Genomic DNA, 15,543 nt, shown 5'->3' on the forward strand with positions numbered 1-15,543 from the left:
GGTCGAAGAGGTTGCTGCCTGTGTTCTCCTCGAGGATTTTGATGGATTCCTTTCTCACATTGAGATCCTTCATCCATTTTGAGTCTATTTTCGTGTGTGGTGTAAGGAAATGATCCAATTTCATTTTTCTGCATGTGGCTGTCCAATTGTCCCAACACCATTTATTGAAGAGGCTGTCTTTCTTCCATTGGACATTCTTTCCTGCTTTGTCGAAGATGAGTTGACCATAGAGTTGAGGGTCCATTTCTGGGCTCTATATTCTGTTCCATTGATCTATGAGTCTGTTTTTGTGCCAGTACCATGCAGTCTTGATGATGACAGCTTTGTAATAGAGCTTAAAGTCCGGAATTGTGATGCCACCAACTTTGGCTTTCTTTTTCAATATTCCTTTGGCTAATCGAGGTCTTTTCTGGTTCCATATAAATTTTAGGATTATTTGTTCCATTTCTTTGAAAAAAATGGATGTTACTTTGATAGGAATTGCATTAAATGTGTAGATTGCTTTAGGTAGCATAGACATTTTCACAATATTTATTCTTCCAATCCAGGAGCATGGAACATTTTTCCATTTCTTTGTGTCTTCCTCAATTTCTTTCATGAGTACTTTATAGTTTTCTGAGTATAGATTCTTAGTCTCTTTGGTTAGGTTTATTCCTAGGTATCTTATAGTTTTGGGTGCAATTGTAAATGGGATGGACTCCTTAATTTCTCTTTCTTCTGTCTTGTTGTTGGTGTAGAGAAATGCAACTGATTTCTGTGCATTGATTTTATATCCTGACACTTGACTGAATTCCTGTACAAGTTCTAGCAGTTTTGGAGTGGAGTCTTTTGGGTTTTCCACATAGAGTATCATATCATCTGCGAAGAGTGATAGTTTGACTTCTTCTTTGCCGATTTGGATGCCTTTAATTTCCTTTTGTTGTCTGATTGCTGAGGCTAGGACTTCTAGTACTATGTTGAATAGCAATGGTGATAACGGACATCCCTGCCGTGTTCCTGACCTTAGCGGAAAAGCTTTCAGTTTTTCTCCATTGAGAATGATATTTGCCGTGGGTTTTTCATAGATGGCTTTGATAATATTGAGGTATGTGCCCTCTATCCCTACACTTTGAAGAGTTTTGATCAGGAAGGGATGCTGTACTTTGTCAAATGCTTTTTCAGCATCTATGGAGAGTATCATATGGTTCTTGTTCTTTCTTTTATTAATGTGTTGTATCACATTGAGTGATTTGCGGATGTTGAACCAGCCTTGCAGCCCTGGAATAAATCCCACTTGGTCGTGGTGAATAATCCTTTTCATGTACTGTTGAATCCTATTGGCTAGTATTTTGGCGAGAATTTTTGCATCTGTGTTCATCAAGGATATTGGTCTGTAGTTCTCTTTTTTGTTGGGATCCTTGTCTGGTTTTGGGATCAAGGTGATGCTGGCCTCATAAAATGAGTTTGGAAGTTTTCCTTCTATTTCTATTTTTTGGAACATTTTCAGGAGAATAGGAATTAGTTCTTCTTTAAATGTTTGGTAGAATTCCCCCGGGAAGCCGTCTGGCCCTGGGCTTTTGTTTGTTTGGAGATTTTTGATGACTGTTTCAATCTCCTTACTGGTTATGGGTCTGTTCAGGCTTTCTATTTCTTCCTGGTTCAGTTGTGGTAGTTTATATGTCTCTAAGAATGCATCCCTTTCTTCCAGATTGTCAAATTTGTTGGCGTAGAGTTGCTCATAGTATGTTCTTATAATTGTCTGTATTTCTTTGGTGTTCGTTGTGATCTGTCCTCTTTCATTCATGATTTTATTTATTTGGGTCCTTTCTCTTTTCTTTTTGATAAGTCTGGCCAGGGTTTTATCCATCTTATTAATTCTTTCAAAGAACCAGCTCCTAGTTTCGTTGATTTGTTCTATTGTTTTTTTGGTTTCTATTTCATTGATTTCTGCTCTGATCTTTATGATTTCTCTTCTCCTGCTGGGTTTAGGGTTTCTTTCTTGTTCTTTCTCCAGCTCCTTTAGGTGTAGGGTTAGGTTGTGTACCTGAGATCTTTCTTGTTTCTTGAGAAAGGCTTGTACCGCTATATATTTTCCTCTCAGGACTGCCTTTGTTGTGTCCCACAAATTCTGAACCGTTGTGTTTTCATTATCATTTGTTTCCATAAATTTTTTCAGTTCTTCTTTAATTTCCTGGTTGACCCATTCATTCTTTAGAAGGATGCTGTTTAGCTCCATGTATTTGGGTTCTTTCCAAATTTCCTCTTGTGATTGAGTTCTAGCTTTAGAGCATTATGGTCTGAAAATATGCAGGGAATGATCCCAATCTTTTGATACCGGTTGAGACTTGATTTAGGACCAAGAATGTGATCTATTCTGGAGAATGTTCCATGTGCACTAGAGAAGAATGTGTATTCTGTTGCTTTGGGATGAAATGTTCTGAATATATCTGTGATGTCCATCTGGTCCAGTGTGTCATTTAAGGCCTTGATTTCCTTGTTGATCTTTTGCTTGGATGATCTGTCCGTTTCAGTGAGGGGAGTGTTAAAATCCCCTACTATTATTGTATTCTTGTCGATGTGTTTCTTTGATTTTGTTATTAATTGGTTTATATAGTTGGCTGCTCCCACGTTAGGGGCATAGATATTTAAAATTGTTAGATCTTCTTGTTGGACAGTTCCTTTGAGTATGATAGAGTGTCCTTCCTCATCTCTTATTATAGTCTTTGGCTTAAAATCTAATCGATCTGATATGAGGATTGCCAGTCCTGCTTTCTTCTGATGTCCATTAGCATGGTAAATTCTTTCCCACCCCCTCACTTGAAACCTGGAGGTGTCTTCGGGTTTAAGATGAGTTTCTTGTAGGCAACATATAGATGGGTTTTGTTTTTTTATCCATTCTGATACGCGGTGTCTTTTGATTGGGGCATTTAGCCCATTAACATTCAGGGTAAGTATTGAGAGATGTGAATTTGGTGCCATTGTATTGCCTGTAAGGTGACTGTTATTGTATATTGTCTCTGTTTCTTTCTGATCTCCTACTTTTAGGGTCTCTCTTTGCTTAGAGGACCCCTTTCAATATTTCCTGTAGAGCTGGTTTGGTATTTGCAAATTCTTTCAGTTTTTGTTTGTCCTGGAAGCTTTTAATCTCTCGTTCTATTTTCAATGATAGCCTAGCTGGATATAGTATTCTTAGCTGCATGTTTTTCTCATTTAGTACTCTGAATATATCATGCCAGCTCTTTCTGGCCTGCCAGGTCTCTGTGGATAAGTCTGCTGCCAAACTAATATTTTTACCATTGTACGTTACAGAATTCTTTTCCCTGGCTGCTTTCAGGGTCTTCTCTTTGTCACTAAGACTTGTCAATTTTACTATGGGGTGATGGGGTGTGGACCTATTATTATTGATTTTGAAGGGGGTTCTCTGAACCTCCTGGATTTTGATGCTTTTTCCCTTTGCCATATTGGGGAAATTCTCTCCAATATTTCTCTCCAACATACCTTCTGCTCCCCTCTCTGTTTCCTCTTCTTCTGGAATCCCAATTATTCTTTTTTTTTTTTTTTAAAGATTTAATTTATTTATTTGACAGAGAGAGATCACAAGTAGACAGAGAGGCAGACAGAGAGAGAGAGAGAGAGGGAAGCAGGCTCCCTGCTGAGCAGAGAACCCGATGCGGGACTCGATCCCAGGACCCTGAGATCATGACCTGAGCCGAAGGCAGCAGCTTAACCCACTGAGCCACCCAGGCGCCCCGTATTCTAAGGTTGTTTCGTCTTATGGTGTCACTTATCTCTCGAATTCTCCCCTCGTGGTCCAGTAGCTGTTTGTCCCTCTTTTGCTCAGCTTCTTTATTCTCTGTCATTTGGTCTTCTATATCGCTAATTCTTTCTTCTGCCTCATTTATCCTAGCAGTGAGAGCCTCCATTTTTGATTGCACCTCATTAATAGCTTTTTTGATTTCAACTTGGTTAGATTTTAGTTCTCTTATTTCTCCAGAAAGGGCTTTTATATCTCCCGAGAGGTTTGCTTTAATATCTTCCATGCCTTTTTCAAGCCCGGCTAGAACCTTGAGAATCGTCATTCTGAACTCTATATCTGACATATTACCAATGTCTGTATTGATTAGGTCCCTAGCCTTTGGTACTGCTTCTTGTTCTTTTTTTTTTTGTGGTGCATTTTTCCGCCTTGTCATTTTGTCCAGATAAGAGTATGTGAAGGAGCAAGTAAAATACTAAAAGGGTGGCAACAACCCCAGGAAAATATGCTTTAGCCAAATCAGAAGAGATCCCAAATCGTGAGGGGGGAGAAAGGGGATAAAAAGGGGTTCAGAAGGAAAAAAAAAAGAAACTATTAAAAAAAGAAAGCTGATAAAGAAAAAATATAAAAAGGAAAAAAAAATATATATATATTAGATAAACTATTTAAAAAACGTTAAAAAAGAAAACGGTAAAAGTTAAAAAAAAATTTAGCAGAAGAAGAGGAAAAAAAATTGAAAAAGAAAAAAAAATTAAATTAACTGCAAGGCTAAAAAATCATGGGGAGAAAGCCATGAGTTCCGTGCTTTGCTTTCTTCTCCTCTGGAATTCCGCCACTCTCCTTGGTATTGAAACTGTACTCCTTGGTAGGTGAACTTGGTCCTGGCTGGGTTTCCCGTTGATCTTCTGGGGGAGGGGCCTGTTGTAGTGATTCTCAAGAGTCTTTGCCCCAGGCGGAGTTGCACCGCCCTTACCCGGGGCCGGGCTGAGTAATCCGCTCGGGTTTGCTGGGTTTGCTTTTGGGAGCTTTTGTTCCCTGAGCGCTTTCTGTAGAGTTCCGGAGGACAGGAGTGAAGATGGCGGCCTCCCGGTCTCCGGCCCGGAGGAGCCGAGAGCCCTGGGGCCCCACTCCTCAGTGCGCCCTCAGAGAACAGCGCCCAATTACTCCCGTCACCCTGGCCTCCGGCCGCGCTCCGAGCTGACCGAACCTGCGACCGGTTCAAGGCAACCCCGAGCTGAGAGTCACTCCTCGGCTCCGTCTCTGTAGCCGGCTTCCCCGCTCCAATACCGGTAAGCTCTGCGACACTCAGACACCCCTGATCCTTCTGCGACCCTGCGGGACCTGAGGCCGCGCTTACCCCGCCTGGGCTTCACCCCAGTTAAGCCTCTGGAGCGATGTCCCTCAGCGGAACAGACTTTTAAAAGTCCTGATTTTGCTCCATTGCTCCGCCGCTCGCCGGGAGCCGGCCCCTCCCCCCGCGGTCTATCTTCCAGTCGCTTTGGATTCACTTCTCCGCCAGTCCTACCTTTCAGATAGTGGTTGATTTTCTGTTTCTAGAATTGCTGTTCTTCTTCTCTTCAATCTCCCGTTGGATTTGTAGGTGTTTGCAATCTTTAGATAAGCTATTTAGCTGATCTCCCGCTACCCGAAGTAATCTCAGCTGCTACTTCTCCGCCATCTTGACTCCTCGAATGGCTTGATTATTAAGTTACTTTCACCAACACAAAAGTAGCTAATGACTCTCCCACTTGATCCCTCAGGACCATAATCCCACTGTTCTCAATAGCAACAGGTAGGTTTATAAATGAAAAATAAATGGAAACAAAATAAAACCATCTCCCATCCCCCTTTTCCCAAAGAGACCAATACAGTCTATCTTTGCAATTTTAACAAGCCTGTATACCACTTATAAAATGGAACCTGGCATCTGTCTGGTGAATCAAGTTCTTGAATAGATCTCTAAATCATACAGAATTTCTGACTAGGGTTGAACTCTGGATAAATCCTCCTATCCATCTAAGAGACACTGAAAATTCTACATTAAAAATGAAAATCCTTGCTCCTAGGTAATTTATGGTATAATTCAATGGTCTGTTCATCTCCTCATCTAGTTAATATAGAACAAGCCATTTTTATAAGCTAAGCATTATGTACTAGGGTATAAAAAATAGTGTAGCTAAACACTAGAAAGTGACATTTTGAGCAGTTACAGATGATGTTATAAACTACGGATATTCAATTATTGTTGCTGTTATGGCTAATATTAGCTGAATATTTACTTTGTGCCAGGCATGGTTTTAAGTATACTCCATATATCACTAAATTTAATTCTAACAATAACCTTAAGCTATTTGTGCTACTGTAATCCTGCTTTGCAGCTAGTAAGTAGTAGAGCAGAGACTCAGGTCCATTTAATCAGGTCTGCTTCGAAACCTACAGTCTTAACAAGAAAACAAAAAATTGTAAAAGAAGTGCTATTAATTATGATGAGGACTAAGGTGATTCTATAAAAGAAGACCATAAATTGAAGCTGAAGAAGTTCTAAGTTTTGACAACTTACATATATTTTTTTCCCTTGTCAACACTGCTGTGAGTATGGCTATCCATTACCCCATAGCTCAGGTAATACTCTAAATTACCAGTATGATTAGATTTTTGAAACATTTTTACTGTTGCAATTATGAACAATAGCGTGATTAGTAGTTTTATAGGCAGGTGTAAGTAAGTATTGATTGTGGCATATGTAATTTGATTAAACAATGATTTCTGCAATCAACTGTACTTTTTATGTCTTCGGATGCCTCTGAGAGCCAAACTTCTAAGTGCTGTGGAAGACTCAATATTTAACAAAATCTTAACATTTAAAAATTACATTTTGATCATCTCGATTTAATGAAATGTGGAAATAACTCTGCTTATTGAGGGTAGGCACTTTTTCTTTTCTGATCTGGGCATATTAAGAGAAATTATTTTTTAAAATTTTGATGGCTATGGTGAATGATATTGCAATAAATAAGTATCATACTTAAATCCCTTTAATTTATTGATAATGGAAGAATCCAGACACCATTATAAGTGGCTTCCAGCAGGGGTTTCCTAGGGCTCAAAGGCAATGAGCTGGACCTAGTTTTTCTCTCCAAGTTTTGACTCTGCTTACCTGGAACTCTGTGGCCTCCAAATGGCTCCCTGTGGCTCTGAAGGGTCACACCCATTGGACAGGAGCTTCTTGGTACCTCAGATTACCCCATGTACCCCTTGGTACTGACAGATTAGTGATTCTTTCTATTGGATGGCTAAGTTCAGCATACACCCTATTACTAAGGTCCTGGCAATTGGCTTAAATAGAATCAGATCTCACCCCCGGTCTTGGGGAATTCTCCAGGACAAACCATATGCTAAAAGGAAACCTGGGGCTTCTCCCAAAGAGAGGAAGTATGGTTGCTTGCTGTAGGTCATGTCTGTCATTAAAAAGTGTTCATATTCCCTTTACATGGTTTCATATATTAACAAAAAACCCCAAATGCCTACCGTGTGCCAGGTACTTGCTAGTAAGTATGAAAAACAATGACTTAATTTTGGGTTCTACCTTCCATGAGCTTTCAGTCTCTAGGTGAAAAGTAAGTTCAACAGTGAACAAATCACTTAAAAAGCTAACGAGGTTCACATACCTCACAAGATCACAAAGTTGTACTATTTTACAGAATGACAGATGGTTGAGGATCCAGAAAAGGTTAAGTAATATTCATCCAGAGCCTTTTCTGTAAAAGGAGTGCAATTCCCCGTAGGAAGATGCCTACTAAGAATGCTTGTTGTTTTTACACTCTAATTAGCATTTTGGTATTTGAAATAATTTCAGGTATTTGAAACTTTTTTTTTTTAAGATTTTATTTATTTATTTGACAGAGAGAAATCACAAGTAGGCAGAGAGGCAGGCAGAGAGAGAGGAGGAAGCAGGCTCCCTGCTGAGCAGAAAGCCCGATGCGGGGCTCGAACCCAGGACCTGGGATCATGACCTGAGCCGAAGGCAGCGGCTTAACCCACTGAGCCACACAGGCGCCCCCAGGTATTTGAAACTTCAACATTTTGGGGGCACATCTAATTTCCGACTAATTGCAAATAAATGAAAGATGACAAAAGTCATCTTCATTTCTCATACACATAATAAATATAGAGTTTACTTCACATCATACATTTCAAAATTTTAAAAAATCTACATTTCATTTTTTCCTTTCTCCTGACAGAGTCCGTGATGCCAATTTTTAAATGATACTGCATTATGCATTTTAAAACGTGTTTTTTTCTTCTCCATCCTGGGAACACAATTTATCCTTCAATTCCAACTCAAATATAGATCAAATGTAAATACAAAAATTAAATTATACAATATCTAAGCCTTTTAGATGCAATATATTCATTACAGACCCCTTATCCTAGTCCATGAACAGCAGGTACAGGGCCAGCCCCTCCTTATCCTAGCATCTCTATTAGCTATCATCCTTTCTGACACACTGCAGATGTCTCTTTGTTGCATTATCCCTTTTCCTGCTTTTCTGCTAGGCATAATGTTTTATGGAAACTCTGTATAGTAGAATACAAGCCTGAGAAAATAAGTCAGGATTATTTCCATGGAGGTTGCAATGGGGAGAGTAAACAGCTTTGCTCTTTAAGATTCCCTTCTGATGAATTCTTGTTCATGCAGAAATATCCTAGTAGCAAATCATGTGCTCATCTCTTAGCCCACAGAGCAGACAGACCCCTAGGCCTATCCAACAGGTAGTAAGGATGCACGATGGCATTCCCTAATGAGCAGCACACTCTTAGGCACCTAAAGTCCAGATAAAGAACAGCAGAGCTGTCTGGTCGATAGACTGGATTCTTAAAACTCTGATTTCTTGGCTCAGAAACTCATTTGCAATCACTGACCACAGAAACAGCACTTGTGAAAATTTCATTTGCTAGAGATTAGATCTAACTGGGGATTGCAAGAGTACCCCTGAGTCTTTGTAAATGAGAAGTACACTTGTCACTTGAAATGCTTTGTTTTGTTCTGTCGACTGCAAGAAAGCAAACCTATGAAACTAAGTTTGCCTGAATTACACTCTTAATAGAATTTTTAACTGAGAGTAATTATAACAAAAGGAACCTTATCGACAGGGTGGTGCTGGGTAAGATATCAACCATTGGTAGGCACCTGGGCCTACCTCTGGCTGTCCAGGATATGGTGCAGGAGTCCCCTCTGGATACTCTACTTTTCCCCTCTTTTGTCAATTTACTGATATCCTAAGAATCCCATAAAAGGTGTCAACAGGCTGATCGCCTATCAAGGCCAGTTATTCTAGCTGCCATCCTAAACTGAATTAACCCAGCCTCTCACCATTCTGAACACCCTGGCTCAGTCATCCATACCTTCAGGTTGCATGTAGGACCAAGCATATGCTACTGGGTGACGCGAGAATTCAGGTGTCTTGTCTGCTCTTTATAACACGGCACTTTCAGCATGAAAAAGTAAAATAAAAGATGTTCCCACCTAATGCTAGATCTCCCTGATTGGCTTCCAGTAACAAACACAAAACCAAAGTGTGTGTTTGTCCTAACTTTCATGAAACAGAGTATTTCAAGTTGTGTAATATTTGGAGTAGTTGGAAAGGACCTGTACCATTTACTATGAGGTTTTCAAGACCTTGGGTTCTTGGCTATTCTCTTTTCTCTTTCTTTAATGGCTTTAAATGTTATTTATAGGTTAACAACTAACTGGATTTTGGTGGGTTGTTTTGTTTTTTAATAACTATAGACCAAAACTGTTTTCAGAGCTTCAGATTTCTATCCACTTCATTTTGGCTCTCGAACATTTAAGGGCACTAACTCAGGATTCTCAGATTTACCCCCCTTTCCCACCCACTCTGAGTAGCCTTCCTAATCTTATGTGGCTATCATCCTCACAGCCTCTCAAGTTATAAACATGGGGTTCACTTTTGACTTTTATTTTTCCTTCAACCCCAGCACTGAATCCATCACTAAATTTTTTTTTTTTAAAGATTTTATTTATTTATTTGACAGAGAGAAATCACAAGTAAGCAGAGAGGCAGGCAGAGAGAGAGGAGGAAGCAGGCTCCCTGCAGAGCAGAGAGCCCGATGTGGGGCTCGAACCCAGGACCTGGGATCATGACCTGAGCCGAAGGCAGCGGCTTAACCCACTGAGCCACCCAGGCACCCCTCCATCACTAAATTTTATTATTGTTCCTCTAAGATATATATATCTAAGAGGAAGAATATTTATACAGACACACACACACGTAAATATATACACACGTGTATTTTATGTGTTTTCCACACATGTGTTTCTACTTATTTCATTACAACACTACTATCAGCACAGTCTCTAAGCCAGTGACTTCAAAGTGCCATCAGCATTACACAGAGGCTCTTAGAAAGGCAGATATTTGAGCCTCCTTCCACTCTGAGACCCTCTGAGTCACAGAGGCTGCTTTCAGGCAACAGGCTTGAGCAATGAAAACTTGATCAAGGCAAAGGGGCCTGTGTGAGACCACTTAGCTGAATACAGACAGGCTCATCAGGAGATCCACCTCAAGATACCCATAGGCGCTCACTGACCAATGGACTGTTTACCACCAGGCACAGTTCCCTAAGTCCCCATACCTCCTCACCTTGCCCCTTTAAAACAGCCCCACCTACTGCCCCATTGCAGACAGTTTCTCCTTTGCTATCCTTCCCATGGATCCCTTGCAGGGTATTCCAAAAATTTCTATCTCCTTTGCTCTGCCTTGCATAAATCCTTTCCCCACAGGTACCACCAGCTTCCACTCCACTGCTGCCCCACATCTGGGGGCTCTCTAGGTGGTCAAGACAGACACCACATGAATTAGAAACTCTGGCCGGCAGGGGGGTGGGGGGGTGTGGAATAGCAATCTGTGCTTTCACAAACGCTCCGGATGATCCTGCTACCTGCTGAGGTTTGAGAACCCCCTTCATTAACCATCCTATTTCACTTGACAGCTAAAATCAACTCTCAGTTGGTCTTCCTCTCCCACTCTTGCCCCTTCCAATTCATTACCTTCTTAGTAGACAAATTAATTATCCTTAAATTTGATCCAGTCACTCCCCTGCTTAACAGTTCTCAATGACATTTAAATTCACTCCGAATAAAATTTACAAATGTTTTAGCATAGCCTGCAACGGTCTTCATGCTATGTGTCTTAGCAATGGTTCTGACCTCTCCTACCACCTCTCTCTCCCCTCTCTCTTAGTCACGCCATTGCCACAGCAGTCTCCTGACCTGCTTGGTGGATCTTTCCTATTCTTCACACTGCTGGCTTCTCATCTGGGAGGGCTCTCTTCACCTCCACTACTCTCCCTGCTTTATGCCTCTTCTCACACTTTCAAATCACCATATATACATCTGTTTACTTGTGTCTCATGCACCTCCAATCCAAGACCATCAATTTTGTGAGACTAGGGACCATGTTTATTTTCCTCCCCCACTGTGTACCCATTGCCTCCTGAGATGCTTATCACATCACAGATGCATTAGAAACAAACAAAAACTTGTTAAATGGCTAATCAAATGCAATTTTTTTTCTTAATATTTTATTTATTTATTTGACAGAGATCACAAGTAGTCAGAGAGGCAGAGAGAGAGGAGGAAGCAGGCTCCCGGCAGAGCAGAGAGCCCGATGTGGGGCTCAATCCCAGGACCCTGGGATCATGACCCAAGCGGAGGGCAGAGGCCCCAGCCCACTGAGCCACCCAGGCGGCCCTCAAATGCAATTTTTATGAAGGACAAAATACACAGCAAATAAAAAAAAATAAAATTGTTGTTGATTTTGGTTCTTAAAAATTGTGGGCTTAAGAATTTCCTAGGTAATATCTGGATTTGGCAAAGCATGGTTGGGATTGTTTTGTATGGACAAACTACACAACGCCAGGAATTTAACACCGGTACAGGGGTTATGCTAGCAAAAGGTAAATACACCTATATAATCTTGTGGGTCTTATAATTAAGCGCTGAGAAGTTCACATGCATAGCACAGACTTTGATTCTCTACCTTTAGTTCAGGCTAATCCATCTTTGTATCCCACAGGCAATGTCCATTCAAAACATACTTTGGCTATGTCAGCCAGGTTATGCTACTTTGATTCTGCTTTTGATTATTACTCCTTGAGATTACCAGCTGAATTTTGTTTATTTGCTTGCTCTGCTTTCATGTTCTTTTTTTGCTCACGAGTTTAGTATGCTTTAAGTTCAGCATAACTTTAGCTTTTTCTTTGCTAAAAGAAAAAGTACTCAGCTCTTATCCCAGCCATGGCTTGCACTGGCTGGTTGGCTCCATCCATTCTCAGATGCCGGATCACAATCCTTTGGACCCGATCATTGTGTGAACTCACTTGGATGGGAGATCTCAGGAGAGGGAGAACTGGACAGGTATAAACAGAGCTAGGCCAGAGCAATGTGCAAATGAGGTAACTGGCCTCTGGTGGCCTCACCAACCCCCACTCCACCCCCCACTTATGAAAAATCCTCTCTTAGAAACTATGACCCAAAATCCCCACCCTATGACATTAATTCTGTATTCTACTCTCAAGAAACCCTTCTCTCAATAATTTCCAAAGTGCCTTCTAAAGGTATGGATTGATAAAAGTGAACAACAAAATACCCAGCTTTGTAAGAGATATTAGAAGGAATTTTCTGAGATGGGGCCTGTGATCATTCATTTTATGTACATGGGGTACCCAACCATTTGATTAAGCAGTATTTTAGGTGTGTCTGTAAGGGTGTTTCTGAATGAGATGAATATTTAAACTGGTATAGTGAGTAAAACATATTGCCCTCCCTAATGTGAGTAGGTCTCAACAAACTTGAATGCTGAAATACAACAAAAAGGATGAGTCAGAAAGAATCCTCTCAGCCTATCTTTACATTAGAACATCAGTCTTCCCCTTACTTCACATTCAGAGTAGAACTTACACCATTAACTCTCCTGGGTCTCTGGCTTGCAAATTAGACATTTTGGGACTTCTCATCCTTCATAGCTGAATGAGCCATTTTCCTATAATCTAACTATCTATCATCTACTCCATTGGTCCCATTTCTCTGAAGAAACCAGAATAATTCAGGAACCTGCTGGACCAAAGAAAATCACGTATTTGTATATACTATAATATTTATGAAGTTGGGATGTTCTACCCAATTTATAAGTCTTGCCCAGTGTAGCCACCCACCACACCACTGCAGGAAGGGACCTGCTGCAGAACCTCTTGAAGCGTAACCCTCTCAAGTACACCTGAGCACAGAGGCCCCACAATGCCCTTACTTCTCCAACTTCTGCTGCACTGGGTTCCAGGACCCCAAGCACCAGACTGGGGCATGACCTGTTTAAGAACCCTTTCAGGAAAGGAGGAAAATAATGGGATACATGAGTTGCTGAGCTCCAGCTGGGTTTGGCTCAGCCAGGGTGGATGGACCGTAGTTCGTGTTCTTTACTGTCTGTGAAGATTGGTAGATTTATTTAAATTAATAGTAATTTTAGGGTGCCTGGGTGGCTCAGTGGGTTAAGCCGCTGCCTTCGGCTCAGGTCATGATCTCAGGTTCCTGGGATGGAGTCCCGCATCGGGCTCTCTGCTTGGCAGGGAGCCTGCTTTCCTCTCTCTCTCTCTGCCTGCCTCTCTGCCTACTTGTGAACTCTGTCTGTCAAATAAATAAATAAAATCTTTAAAAAAATAGTAATTTTAAGTAGGACATTGTAAATATTATGAGAAGCACACCAATGAATGTTGAACCTAAAATATGAAGAAATGAAAAAAAAATGTAAATGGCAAGAAAGCTGTTAGGTAACATGGAGGCGGGCCCATTCCAAACAGAACCTCAACAACTTCTGCAGAATATAAACGATAATCAGACAAAGCCACTCAATGACTGTGGTGGAACAAGACAAAAACAAGGCCACTCCGCAACTGGGTCTGAAACTAGACAGAAAGAAGGATACTCTGCAACCACAAATATAACTTCTCCCTTCTTCAGTTCTCCAAAGTGCCTATTATTTCTCTTTTAAGTGACAACTCTTGCTTAGCCTTTATCTCCCCATCCCCTACACAAAAATCACGAAGGTATACTATCATCAACTTGTGTCTATTTCCTAAGAGGGCCCAAGCCAAACTAGTCATTTCCCTAAACCTCCTGAAAATCACCCACCTCAGCCCCAAACATATAATAAATGACATCGAAACTCCTTCATCATGAAGAGGTTTTGCTGGCAGGAGCAAACTTCATGCAACTAAAAGTTAAATAAACCTAACTGTGTCTGACTACAGATGACCAACTGATGGTCTCTGGCTGGTGCACTTTGACCTAACCTTGCACAAGGAAGTGGCCACTTACTCAAGGTTATGTTTGACCAGAAGAGGAAGAGGTTATGGATGTTAACATTGCAATTACTCAGACAATCTCAGTAAAATCCAAAGTGACTCACTAAAATGCTCTAAATGAAAAAAAAATACATCACCATATGAAGAAGAAAAGAAGAAAGAAAAAAGAAAATCTGACCAAGAGAAGGATCTTTTAAAGTATTAGCATGGAACTTGTTTGTTAAGCAATTCAAGCCTCAGGCTAAATAAGATCATTCCTGTAAGAGCTGAGTATAATATCCAGTACAAATTCAAAGCACACATTTATCATCATAATCATCATAACCATCACTCTTACATTATTATGGATTATCAATCCCTGCAGATGATTTTAACAGGATGCATGCCCACATATATATCCACACAAACGTAAAAACAAGAATGCTTGCCAGACTGAGCACATCACATGAGCAAAGGAAGGGGTAAGTAGTACTCACGTTGAGCTGAAGTTCATCTGTCCACTGCCCAATCAGGCGGTAACCAGGGTTGGTGGTGTTTGTGGTCTGGTACTGAAAGATGTCGTAACGCCCAGGAGCATCCCCATTTTTGTTAAACATTACTGGGGTGCCTGCACTACCTGAGGAAGACAAGAAAATGCCAGATTTTATAATCAAGATTCAGTCTACCTCTTATGCCTTGGGTGATGGTCTGGAGACCTGCTGATAAGCAAGGTAACTGGTAGATAATCACATTGTTTAATAGGTTCCCCCTAAATGGGCAATGGATTACCCCATGGGAAAATCATCACTGTGGCCTGTGGATGCTTACTAGAGAAGGTGGGCAGGTGACCTGCCTCCCCCTTTGAACAGTTCTATATCTCAATATTTCTTGATATTTTATGCTAATCTTCCCCCCTTGTGGAGAAAATTAAATGCATTATTTCCCAGAGACCATCTAAAGTTGTATTATTATTTTAGTTTCCACTTAATTATCAAATGTGGTTAATAAAGAATCATTTCAAAAATAATACATTTTTTAAAAAAGAAATCTAAGAGAATTAAAAAGCAACTAAACCAAAAAATTTACTTAAATATGTACTTGGATATTGATCACATTTGAACATATTTATTGCTGACCATGTCTAATTTATATAACCAGTCTAAAATGCTTACCAATGTACATGGAAAGTATTTAATAAATTTTTTTTTCAATCTGCTATGTGGGTCTTCTTTAAAATGTGGGTCTTAATTGAAACCCATTATTTTGGCAGAATTAGACACTGAAGTCAACTTAAAAAGATGAATACATTTATTTAGAGAGAGAGAGGGTGTGTGTCTGTGTGTAACCTTGAAAGTTAGATGTGAGTGAAAAGCTCCTTAGTATTAACCACATGGACCAACTGGCAAATCATACACAGAGAATGAAAGATGTGGGTTTGGGTTACTTTCAGC

The 15,543-nt window shown here is 40.5% G+C and overlaps 1 protein-coding gene across 2 annotated transcripts in view; it reads right to left on the reverse strand.

The window, feature by feature from the left end:
- Nucleotides 1-15,543, reverse strand: part of GRM7 (glutamate metabotropic receptor 7) — a 945,741-nt gene that overhangs the window by 279,219 nt on the left and 650,979 nt on the right. For both annotated transcript variants that reach the window (XM_047746126.1, XM_047746115.1), the window contains exon 7: nucleotides 14,590-14,729. In XM_047746126.1, coding sequence (XP_047602082.1) covers nucleotides 14,590-14,729 — 140 coding nt within the window. The remainder of the gene's footprint in view (nucleotides 1-14,589; nucleotides 14,730-15,543) is intronic.

Source organism: Lutra lutra, chromosome 1 (assembly GCF_902655055.1).
Source record: "Lutra lutra chromosome 1, mLutLut1.2, whole genome shotgun sequence".
Taxonomy (NCBI): domain Eukaryota; kingdom Metazoa; phylum Chordata; class Mammalia; order Carnivora; family Mustelidae; genus Lutra; species Lutra lutra.